Here is a 13,232-nt window from a genome sequence, read left to right on the forward strand (position 1 = left end):
TGGATTTAGGCCTAGCACCCATAGCTGAACCATCTCTAGGGGGTGCCGCACCTCTGTCTTGATTGTCCATCTTGACTCCCCGAGTGCTGCTCGGACATTGTTTACCCGGAAACCGCTGCCACCAGATGTTATGGGTAGACGTGACTGAATTGTCGTGAGCAGATGAAAGCACTCAGGAGAGGTTGGATGAGTTTGGTTCAGATGGGATATTTTTTATTTTTCCCAGGAAAGGCCAATGCAAGGCAATAAAAAATTAACAAAACAAAAAAAAAGAAAAAAAACTGTTTAGTAAATAAAGCAAATTGACGAGTCAAAAAAACCAACAACAATCAAATGTTACAGCTGTTTGAAAATTGACCTTAACACAAGTCACTATATTTAACGTAAAGACAGACTTATGTCCTCTCACTCACGCTCCTCCCGACAGAATGACAACACTAAACTTTATAGTCCTGAGGTCACCCCTGGAATTGGAACATACCAACACATGATTATGGTGCAGGGGTGGCTCAGCTGACAAAGACAAATGCTTAAAAACAGCTAAAATACTACTTCTATGAAACTAGAAAATTACAGAATATTATTTCTACATTTTCAGCTAACAATTGACAAGCAACAAGTCATATTCTACAGCTACAAATAAATAACTCAAACTCCGGGTCATTTGCTATTGACCCGGAAGTCATAGCGTCATTTAAACCCCACAATCGCGGCAAATTTTCCTATACACAAACACACCGGAGACGTCAGTACGACAAAGATGGTATGTCAAAGCTATGTTTCTCTTAAACTAAATAAACGGATACATACTGAAAACATGTGTTGCGTGATTATTGTAACTGATTATGACTGTAACGTAAATGACATGATTTTCTTTAAAACGGCAAGATATGTATTGATGGAAGTAGCTATAGCATATAAATCACCGCAGTATTAGCTGTTAAAAGTGTGCACACAAAAGCTACGGGATATATGAGATTTTGTAGTGAAAGGCTAGATTAACACCAGATTTGTAACAGTATAAATATTAACAGAAGACATTAATGTGCTAGACAAACACATACAGGTCACATTTGCACTCAGTCTTTGTGTACTGGAATAGGCAGCATATCGCTGCCGTGACGATAGCTATGCGCCCCGTCACACTTCTGTTGTCACATATGTCTCTGCAGTTTACTCCTGCTAAAGTGGATCCTGGTGAGAAAAACACTCTCCAGCTCTCAGCTGAATATAAATAATCTGAATATAAATGTTACTTTCATAGGTCTTTAACCTGCTGCCTGTACAGTCAGTATCAGGTTATATTTAATGCTATGGATACACCAGAGGGCCTAGAACTTAGATCTCGCCGAGATGTTACAAGACCATGTTTGACAGCTTGAAGGTAACAAACTGCTTATAAAATGGTTAATGAAGTTATTTATAAAGAGGATGAAGACAACCCAGAGACTATCCATTCCTTATGTTCTTTCATAATTTGTAATATGATGGGTTTTTTTTGTTACATACAATTGCAGAAAGTGCTTACAGGCTGGAACACACCACACAACTTTTCAATTCTGAACAGATCTTAAAACACTAAAGCCCCTTTCACACAAAGATTTCGGAAAATACACTGATAATGTGTGCCGGGGTTTTTCCTGGGATTGTTTGATTTTGGTACACACTGCCAGTGATTTTCCGGAATCTGTCAGTGTGTTTACACACATCCCGTAAAGACACGTGACATCAGGATGTGATAACACCTGTCACTGACTCACTAACTCATTAAACGGATCACACAAAACCAGACTTCACATTGTTCCTAACAACAAACTCATACAAACATGCATCTCATTTCTAGGAGAAACATGACAATTGACACTGTTTTAAAATTAGCTCTAAAAAAAAAAAAATCTACATTTTTGATATCCTACAACAATGTAATTATAGTCCTAAGCTATTATTGTAATGATGCAGCAGACTCAAGGGGATCCATTCGCAGCATTTATTAGTGTGGGTAAACAGGCAGGGATCAACACCGGCAAACAGGGCAAAGGAGAAAAGGCAGAGACAAACCAGATAACAAGCAATGGTCGGGGCGATGGCGAGAAGCAAGGTCCAGTAACAATCCAAGTCCAAGTCGAGGTAGGTAGAGAACAATCAGAAACTGGGTACACAGTCCAAGGTCAAAGCAATAAACAATCCACAGGGAGAAACACTCAGAATGACAGCCAGGAGAGTCAAGACCTCACACTAGTGTGGTGCGTGGAAGTGGTTTATATGTGTGTGTGTGTGTGTGTGTGAATGAGATGCAGGTGTGTGTAATCAGCGCAGTGCAGGTGTTTGGTGTAATCAGTCCAGGGAGGTGCATGATGGGAAATGTAGTCCGTGATAACCCCAGGGAGTGTGTGGCTAATCGTGACAATTATTATATACTCCACGATTTTATGTGAAATCTGTCAACTCTAATCTGCAGACTGCCACTGCCAAATTTTGACAACTTGTGTAGTGTATTGCAGCCTTAAAAGGAACATGAAATCATGTGACTAGAAATGCACCTGGTTCTGTTGTTGTTAAATAGGGAGAGCGAGGCACAACCTAACACATTTTGGTTCTGGCTCAATTATTTAAAAAATAATTTGGCTAGATTAATCTTTTTTTTTTACACAAGCAACATGCACATCTCTGCAACAAATGAACGCTTAAAGTTTTTTTCTAGGGCCTACCATTCTCGTACAGTTGCACTGAAAGTGACAGAAGTGCAAATGTTACAACTTACCCCATATGCAAGGTTAATTGTAACATACTAGCTGTAACAATTGTGATTAGCTGTAACAATTGTGTGTAACACACATAATTCAGTACTATTTTATCTGTATAGTTTGATATTGTTTGTACATCTGTATAGATAGATCTCCATACATCCATCCCTCATCCAATCATCCTTCTTTTATGGATCAATATCATTGATAGATAAATATAAAAGGGCAGCACAGTTTTGCAATAAATAAATACAATCATCAAATATTGTAATTGCTGTTGAATTATATTTGTATGTTGCATGCAAAATTATTATTAATAATAATAAAAACGAGCTCAAAATCACATTTTAAAGGGTTTAATGGATGAAAGCAGGCTTTTTAATAAATAAAAAAAACAAGCGATCAATTCATAGTTAACAAATGTGAAACAAATCTTACATTGACATTTAAATTCCAACATTTTCCAGTTTTCCAGTCTGAGTCATTGTTTCTCAGTGTTTGTGTCGGTTGTGTCTTCACGTACATATCTTGTGTTGTAGGAGTCTTGTATATTACAGTCAGTGCAGAAGCAGAAGCAGGCGTCCCAGATTGTGTGTGACAATGAGATTGTGAGCGTCCCAGAGAGAGAACGCATTGACACGGTCACACGAAGTTTGGTTGTACATGTCAGCGCACGTCAAATGTCTCTTGGATATCATTTACCCTTTATCATAATGCTGCTTATGTCAGTATGATGTGTTGATATGATTGTTTTATGCTGCAGGCGGAAGGAACTGAAAAGACAGAGACCCACAGCTGGCTACTGTGTCCAAAGGGTTTGTCCACAGAATTATTTTTTTTATATAGATTTAAATTTTAAAATGTATATATTTTCTAATGTTATTTAATATTAAACCATAGTGTTAATCTGCTGATCACTGATATGTGTTCCTGTCTGTCTGGTAGGTGACAGTCTCTCAGAGGAAGTGGCTCTGACTCTCCCTAAAGATGTGATAGAGGGATCAGCCAGATCCTCTGTTTCAGTCATTGGTAACATTTATATATACAGTACAAGCAGAAATGAGGAGTTTGTGTTTGGATTTATAAAATGTACAAAAATTTGTGTATGGTTTATAGGAGATATATTGGGTCGTGCACTGAGGAATCTTCACGGATTATTACGGATGTTGTACGGCTGTAGAGAGCAAAACATGGCTGTTCTTTCTCCCAATATTTACATTCTGCAATGTCTGGAGAACACAGAGCAGCTCACATCAGCCATCCGAGAGAGAGCCACAGGCTTCCTGAAGAGTGGTGAGAGACATAAATCATGTCAAGAAAATACTGAGACTGTTTGGTTGTTAGAATTCAGACACATTTGATCAACCCAAATTAACTGTTGTCAAACTCAACAAGATACCAGAGACAACTGAACTACAGACATGACAATGGAGTATATGGCACATTTGGTCATGGAAAAGGGAATACTTGGTAAAAAACTTTTTTATCAAAGAAAATATTAAAAGTTACCAATAAACAGCCATTTACTCACACTCTCTTTCTTGGCATTGTGGTTACATTTACATTTTAAATTTATTCATTTAGCTGACGCTTTTATCTAAAGCGACTTACAATTGCTATATTTCAGAGGTCGCACGCCTCTCGAGCAACTAGGGGTGAAGTGTCTTGCTCAGGGACACATTGGTGTCTCACAGTGGATTCGAACCCGGGTCTCTCACACCAAAGGCATCTCACACCAAAGGCATCTCACACCAAAGGCATGTGTCTTATCCACTGTGCCATCACCACCCCCTGGTTATTCTGCTGTGAGATGATTTATGAATGTGTTTCTGTTTGTGTTGACTCTCTCAGATGGCTCAGTTCTACAACATTCCCACTCCTACTGAAGCTAAAACATTGAGCATTGATGCTAAGTTTGAGGTAGATTGCAAGAAAACCTTTGGACAGTCCCTATTTCCAAATTTAGTTAATTAACTCTGATGGTTCATATTTTTTTTTTTTTCCAGATATGATGGTGCACAGGCAGGAACTAACATGGTCATTGTGGATATTAAACTCTTATCTGGATTCACAGCTGATATAGCAGTGGTGCGTTTGACTATGTGAAGCGATTCATTATTAGATTAGTCTGTACCATCTCTTTGAATCTGCTGTAAGATGGTGCAGCCATGGCCAATATTGTCCTCCTCACTTCTTGTTGAGAAGCATTACAGAAAATAGCTCTCCAGTTGGGCATTGTAATAAATCATACTTTTTTTCTTTTTTTAAATCACTTTTCTAAAGAAGATGTCATCATGTATTTGAAAGAGGTGGGAAAACAGCAACATTCATATAAGTCACAGTGATTCCTACACATTTTATCTAAAATCTTCAATAATTACCATGATTTATTTTTATTCTCCTGCAGGTTCCAAAAAATATTCCTGTCAATCACCATTTACAATTATAACAGATTGTTTTAGTGAAGAATCTCAAGCCAGCAGTGATTAAAGTGTATATTTTTTTATGTGCCATTTTTATTTGTTTTTATTATGATTCAAAACTATCAGTTGGCATTAAGCTAATTTCTCATTATCAACATTTCCCTCAGGTGATCTGTCAGAGACTGAGTATTCATCCCACTGTGAATGAAGTGTCATGCCTCAGTTCTGCAGCTTGGATAAATAAATTTGAATGGTGACCAAATGTTTTTATTCAGTGTTTATTCCTTTTTCTGGGCAAATTATTTTCCTGATTAGCCTTTGTTTTATTAAACCCAAACAACCTGAAACACTTTGGTGAGATTATTGTATTTTTGTTATTGAATTGCTTACATACTATGGAAATATTTCAGTGTCAGATTAGAATTTTTTTCTTGAGATAGTCTAGGTCAGGGGTAGGCAAGTTCGGCCCTAGAGAGCCGCTGTCCTGCAGAGTTTGGCTCCAACACTGAGAAAAACCTCACCTGCCTATAGCCTTAGTAATCCTGAAGACATTGATTAGCTTGTTCAGGTGTGTTTGATTAGGGTTGGAACTAAATTCTGCAGGACAGTGGCTCTCTAGGACCGAACTTGCCTACCCCTGGGGTGGATCCCAATTCACATAATTAGGCACTATTCTAAGCCATTTTATAGTTTAAATAGAATGAGTAGTTTGTTCACACTGAAAATTTTAACAAGAAATAGTGCACTTTAAAAACCAAAAAAAAAAAAAAAAATGTTGGATACTTAAGGCACTCAACTGTCACAGCTTTCCTTTCATAGCCAAAGTAGAAAGGCCAACAATGGATGACAAAATAGCCTTTACTAGATGGTTGAGTGCATACAGTGTTGCATAGTATAAGTGTATAGTACTGTACGTCATTTGGGACACAGCTACTGGCACAAGAATACATTTTCAATTGCTAAAGTGATTATGCTTTTACAAGAATGGGGTTAAGATCCATGACAGTGGAGACCTCTGGATTAGATGTCATGGAATATAACACTTGTCTCTGTGACAGCACTAGGCTGTATAAACTGCAAGAAAAAAAAAACTGCAGGGCAATCAGACATTACCAAGTTAATTAGAAAATCAAGTTTTTTTTTAATATTAGGGGTCCCAGGCTTGGTTGAGAGTGTAGTGAGGTCCATGTGTCTGAAAAGACTGAAAATCCTTGATGTTCAGTATTCTGTAATGCCAAAATACATCAGAAACAGGTTAAAAACCAGAAGATAGATCCAAAATACTAATCTAAGATTCATGGAGATAAACAGAACAAGGTTCAAAATAATCACTAAACCAATACAGAAATGATTGCTCAGAATTGCAGGGACACTGCTACCTCGATGAGAGCAATGAATATTGAAGCCAGACTATTTTTCCAGAGATGAAGTTAATTTTCATGAGAATAAAGGTAATGACATGACAAAAAAACAGTGCTATAATAATTAAGCAATATTATTTACATTTACATTTAATCATTTAGCAGACTATTTTATCAATATACTTACAACTGAGGAGAACAATAGAAGCAATCAGACCAACAATTGAGCAACAATATGCAAGTGTTAGTCCCAGTTAGTCTAGCACACGTAGCATACAAATGAAACCTATGACACTGAACATCTGTTAAGAACATGAAATAATTATAGCATATAATCTCAGGTAGCAGGGAGTGTCTTGCATATTTTATATTACAAAACATACTTTAGGTGACTTTCATTACCCATGTTTAGTCGTATTGTGAAGGCAGAGAATTTACAAATGCAAACAGCAGCTTACAATATCTCTCCCTCTCAGTTTGAGTGGGTGGCTGCATGTATGTGCACTGGATGTTAATTATCAGTTGTCTTGACCCACTGTTTGTCTACATAGAGTTAAAGGTCAGTAGCTTTACATTTCACCGTAGATGAGGATAAGAGTAGTTTGTTTTCGGATGATCACATGTACACACTTTAAAGGTTTGAGTTGATTTATTGCATGTTATTGACTTAGAACTGAACTTCCCAACTTCCCTTTTGACTGCAGATAAAATTACTATTTAGAATATTTAGATTTACATGCTTGAATATTCCAACAGGCAACCTGCTTAAATTGTTCAACCCTGAAAATATAATCTGTGGAAGAGTAAAGCAAAAGCATGTCTTGAACTGCTTGTATTAATCATTTATCAAACTCATTACAACTTAATTTTTGGTCAAAACAACAAATTTAATTTTAGCACAGGTTGTTGAACTGCATTGCCTACATGGTTGAATCATTAATCAGATGATCAATAGAAATGTTTTGAAGGACGTCCTTTAGCATGAGAGTCCTTTAAAAGAGACGGTCCAGTTCATCTCATGACCTGGATGATCGCTCATCATCATGACTCAGAATATTAGCTGCTGTTGGAAAGGGTTCCTTCTGCTCTCTTTCCTTCTCACCTGTCTCAATGGACAAACATCAGGGCCGTAAGTTTTTAACAATTTCTGCTGAGGAAGGCAGTGTTTTGCTTTTTAAGTGTGATAAATGTATTTATTTATGATTTAACGGATCTGTGTTGCACATTAGAGGTTTGCTGTTTAAAAGACAACTTGAGGCATGTGTAAGATCATTCATAAATATAGCTGCAAGCAGCAACACGGGGCCAAGCCCTGGAAGGCACCGCAAGCAGAACAAGTACTTCAAGCTACAAGTACAGCAAGCACAGCATCACATCAATTACAGCAGCACAGCAAGTACTGTAAGCACAGCAGCGCAGCAAGCATTTAAGCTCCAACAGCAGTGCAGAGCCAGAAGAACAAAAACAGCAGAAATTGAATGTACGTGTAAATGTACATCAAGCACAGCAAGCACAGCAGCACATAAATTACAGCAGCACAGCAAGTACTGTAAGCACAGCAGCACAGCAAGCATGTAAGCACCAACAGCAGTGCAGAGCCGGAAGAACAAAAACAGCAGAAATTGAATGTACATGAAGAACAGATAGGTTCAGAAGTACAGATAGGATGAAATCAAAATGAACAGGAGGTCTGATGAGAACGAACACAGAATAAAGTAATAAAACACACTTATCCAACTTTATTGAACCCACTATCTATGGGACAAGTGTCTGTCACTTATCTCATTGCAACACTTGGCAGACATGCATCTACACAGCTGCCGAAATTCAATAGTTTCGAGAGAGAATCAAGTCAAAATTAAGAATTTTTAAGAAAATGCAGAGCATATTGTATTTAAAAAGTTTAATTAAATCATCCAAAATTGGTCAGATTACTAATTACAATCACTACAATTTGCGCATTTTCCTACTTGTGGTTCAAAGGGCTGCCATTGACAACCATTCTGGAAGAAGAAGAACAATGAATTGTATGTAAAAGCACTGCATGTTTTATGTGACAGCTTCAGACGATATCATTCTTAGGCACAATGCCTTGAACAGACGCAACTTCCGACGATATCATTCTTAGGCACAATGCCTTGAACAGACGCAACTTCTGGATCTTTTCCTGCCACAGTACCTCATGAGGTCTGAGCACGTGTCACACTGAGTGGCGAACCCACAACGCTAAGCATCGGGATCCGTGGTGTAACATGTTGAGCTAATTACTCATGCATGTTCACCAGCCTGCTGAGGAGAGGTTTCAGGGTGAGAATGAGCACACAAAAGCAGGTTAACCAGATTAGCATGCTAAGCTAGCTTAATGCTAATGTAGCTTATGACGTCGTACATCCGATCCTGGCAAAATAGATATCCTCGGATTCGACATGACGCAAGGAATCGATAGACACCAATTTTATGATTTTGTGACAAACTGTTCACAAGTTACAGCTTCTGAACCAATTATGGGTCGACCTTGTTAAATTTGCGACATCATAACTTTTTTTTTCCAGTATAGCAAAAAAAATCGTGAGTGTGCCAAATTTCATCATTTTACTATATACGGTTCATAGGGCTGCCATAGATTTCCACCGGGAATAATAATAATAATAATAAAACTAACAGATACAATAGGTGCCTCAGCCCCTTCGGGGCTTGGCCCCTAATTAATGACAGTGTATTTTTATGGGCAATATTGTTCTGAATAAACATTAAATTAATTGACCAGACTTCATAACACAGTTTGCCCTTGTATTCTCACTTCTCATATAATTCATTAATAGCAAAAAACAGCATTGATTTTCACTCCCATTTTCATTATTTCAGTCCCATTTTATTTCTTATTGTATCTACCTACTTAGGCAATATTGTATGATCATTTTCTCTGGACAGATCTTTCATGGTGACGTTTCCTGCAGTGATTGAGTCTGGATCTGAGGCCAAACTGTGTGCAAGTCTTCTCAAGCCCAATGAAAGCCTTGTCATGAACATTCATCTGGTTCATGGTAACCAGAGCACTTTACTGCTGCAGGAGAAAGCTGAGGAAGAGTTTCACCGCTGCTTTAACTTCAAGGTCTGCCATCAAACTCAGCACATGATGAATATTATCAAATATATTTAATCATAATGCATCTAGTTTTTGTGATGGCAGGTTGTAAATATAGTGTATTATTTCTCATCAGGCTCCTCTGGTCGAAGCAGAATCAGTGCAGAGAATGAAGGTCGAACTACAGGGACAAACTTTCAAGATGACTGAAGAGAGAAAAGTCATGTTCAAGCCTTACCATCCTCTGACCTTTATCCAGACTGATAAACCTATCTATATTCCAGGACAGACAGGTGAGCATCAAATGTCTTAAAGGCTCAGTAAATAATGCTGGTGTCACTGACATCTAAACCCTGATCACAGCTGATGTAACACATATACATTAAGTAGCTAAAGCTCACTATGATCATGCAATGAGCTGATGTAGAAAATTACAAATGTTGCACAAACCAGCAGATGGTAAAAGATGAAGTAAACAGTTCAATGGATTTACAAACTTGTAAACAGAAAAGAGGAGCATAAGAAAAGATAAGGAAAGCACATAAGGATCAGTAGCTTTGAAATCTAACAACTTTTGGAAACACAAGAATGGTAATCTAGTTTGTGTTTGAACAATCCCCTGCACTTTCAAACATATAATCAGACTAAATACTTTAATTACAAATAACTGATAACGTAAATCCCTTTATATCATTATCTATATGACTTTATTTTATATGAAATCTAGAGATACTATAGATCAGGGGTGTTCTTGGAGCGCCACTGCAGAGTTGTTAACGGATGTTAAGCAGACACCCAAACCGTCAAACCTACGTCATCAGGGAAGGTCCTCCAATGCAGAGGGGAGTGGAAAGATTTTGATTAAAGATTATGAAGCCAAAATTTTTTTTTGTGTGGATTGACTTGCATGGATGAATTGTTCACCACAAAACGATCAATTTAGGCAAACAAAGTAAGTATGGTCAATTTTGAATTCATGGGGACTTTAACCTTAATTAAATGCCAGGATCAGGTATCCAGCTAATAAAGTCCTTCAGGTTTATCTGAAATCTACAGGTCTGTGTGTTGAAGCAGGGTTGGGACTAAACTCTGTGGCCCTCCAGGAGTTTGACACTCCTGCTATAGATCTTTACATGTCATAATAGCTGTCTGGTATAGAAGACCTACTTGATTCTAACTGGTCAGCTGGTGCAAACTGGTCAGAAATTCTTGAAAAATGATGGCTTAAACAGGCTACTGTGACAGTTGAATTCAGCTCAAAATACACATTCAAACAGCAGCAGCAGTTCTCAGCCCTGTATTTGATCCTTAATATGGTTACATACATGCTGTCATTTACAAGAGTGAAATACTGACTGTAAGCGTTGTTCCTTACATAAGAGCTGAAGACGCCAAAAGTGGAGTTTTTAAATTAAACAACACATTTCTATTTTACAGTGAACTTCAGAGTTGTTACCATGGATACAAACTTTGCACCCATTGATCAGCAGGTCTGATGTGTTTTTCTTGAATCTTTATTGTCCTTGTTTTCTCTTTCATTGTTGAATACATGTTTAATAAATAAACACATTTTTTGCTTTTAATCTTTAATTACTACTTGCTCTTTTACAGTATAGTACAGTGGTTCTTGAGGTAAGAACACAAAACCTTCTGTGCAGTCACAACTAACACACCTTTTAAATCTTATTAACAATAGAAATTCTGTTAGGATATATTTGCAATTATTGTATGTTCAGTAGGCTAATTATACATTTCTTCATTGAAAGTCAGGATAGGAGTAGCTGACTGTAACTACATATCTGCACTGTCTCTGGTATTAAACAGGACAGTCAAGGTAACCGGATTGGTCAATGGACAAATGTTTCTTCAACAAGGTGGATTTTGCAGCGCTCTTATGAATTAAACCCAGAGGCCCGCCAAGGCATGTACAAACTGAAGGCTTTTATTGGTGACAGGATGATCTTGCATGATTTTGAGGTGATAAAATATGGTAAGTCATTAAAACAAATGATTTGCAATGTTGCATGGGAAGAATTTCAATAATATATAGTGGCTTTTAAAAGGGAACATCCCGGGTTACTTGACTGTAACCCTGTTCCCTGGAAAAACGGTAAAGAGATGCTGCGCTGAGCACTATGGGAAAACATCTTTGTTTGACTGGTTGTGAACACATGTGGCAAACACGCCAAGAATTTGGCTTAAAAAACCTCTGCTGGTGACTTCATTGGAATGCGTAAATCAGAGGCTATAAATAGACATGTGACAGGTGCGCTTTCAGGTTACTGTTGGAAGAATGTCCGGAACACGCCCCCCCAGTGCAGCAATGCAGCGCAGCATCTCGTTCCTGCTTGTTCAGGCAACAGGGTTACAGTCAAGTGACCCGAGACGTTTCCTTTTAAATGCTACTCTAAAAGCTGTGCTGAACGCTATGGGAACGAGAATACTAACGGCGTCGCACTGGAAGTGTCGGGACCCCTCAAGGTTGTGTAGTGTGTGCGCACAAACATGATAATGGCCTCAGACATGATTTTGGGATGTCGACTCAAGGACGTGTCAGCCTGGAGTAACATGAACATCCAAACTATAGAATATAATAAATGTGGTGTTTGGAGAGGACCAGCCTGCCACATCACATACTTGCTGCAACGGGGCACCTCTTGCTAAAGCCCTGGAGGATGCAATCCGCCTAGTAGAATGAGCCCTAATGCCCAGAGTCGAAGCTTGAACGCTTGCCTCATAGGCTAGTGTGATGACATCTCTCACCCAATGAGACATAGGGCGTTTCTCAATACCAAGTATTCAAACTTCAGACTTGCGTCCTTGGTAGTTCAGACTTGCCAAGTATGCCTCAGGAGAACCAATTACCGAGGACGGGAGGACGCAAGTCTGGTAATTCTGCAAATGGAACAGCGGTGTTCTTGATAGCATCACGAAAAGCTGATTGCTGAGTGTAAAACACTCAGCAGATTATTACTGAAGTGAAAGCAAAAATTAAAGTATGAAAAAGTTATGGAAGTTATAATCTACAGTAAATCAAATATACTTTAATATTTTTTCTTTTATATAAAATAAAAAATTTACAAAATATTTTTTACTATAAAATTAGTATAAAATGAAAGCCATATATCTAACCAAGTTGGGTTCCAAATTTTAAGTTGATATCACACAAATTGAAGTTCCCATGAGATTGTGTTTAGGCGTAATACCAAAAATAGCCACCGGGTGCCATTGAATTCCATTGAATTTAATTGTATGCATTCTGCTGTAACAAATTAATAAATTTCTATCCAAATACCACTTCTGTTACTAAATATGGAACCTTGAAGATGTTAAACTAGGATTTTGCTCTATGGTGGCTTTAATGTCTCTAGCCTTCCTTTTGGCGCGTCGATTAGAACACAGAAAGGATTAGGGCAGTCTGATTCAAACAAAGGGGTTTATTTGAACACTGAGAATTTGTTGGTCTGTGTGCGGGTATGTGTGTGATTCTACAATAAAACATAAACTAGATAAAAAAAAGTTTGTAGACAAACTTTAAGTTGGCATGAAAAAGCCTAGCCAGAAAGTTTGAAGAAGTTTTAAAAGCTTGAAGTTTGAAGGTTTTTAGTTTTAATTAGTT

General features: G+C 37.9%; 1 protein-coding gene and 1 pseudogene across 2 annotated transcripts in view; both read left to right on the forward strand.

Annotated features, from left to right (window-relative positions):
• Window positions 1-1,953: 1,953 nt before the first annotated feature.
• Window positions 1,954-4,850, forward strand: LOC143716510 (alpha-2-macroglobulin-P-like; annotated as a pseudogene).
• Window positions 4,851-7,527: 2,677 nt separating this feature from the next.
• LOC143716240 (alpha-2-macroglobulin-like) overlaps window positions 7,528-13,232 on the forward strand; it is a 40,488-nt gene continuing 34,783 nt past the window's right edge. For both annotated transcript variants that reach the window (XM_077208565.1, XM_077208566.1), the window contains exons 1-6: window positions 7,528-7,657; window positions 9,460-9,640; window positions 9,750-9,906; window positions 11,051-11,103; window positions 11,225-11,245; window positions 11,438-11,603. In XM_077208565.1, coding sequence (XP_077064680.1) covers window positions 7,572-7,657; window positions 9,460-9,640; window positions 9,750-9,906; window positions 11,051-11,103; window positions 11,225-11,245; window positions 11,438-11,603 — 664 coding nt within the window. In that variant the 5' untranslated portion in view covers window positions 7,528-7,571. The remainder of the gene's footprint in view (window positions 7,658-9,459; window positions 9,641-9,749; window positions 9,907-11,050; window positions 11,104-11,224; window positions 11,246-11,437; window positions 11,604-13,232) is intronic.

Source organism: Siphateles boraxobius, unplaced genomic scaffold (genome assembly GCF_051911475.1).
Source record: "Siphateles boraxobius isolate OS27281-9 unplaced genomic scaffold, OSU_SipBor_1 6, whole genome shotgun sequence".
NCBI lineage: Eukaryota > Metazoa > Chordata > Actinopteri > Cypriniformes > Leuciscidae > Siphateles > Siphateles boraxobius.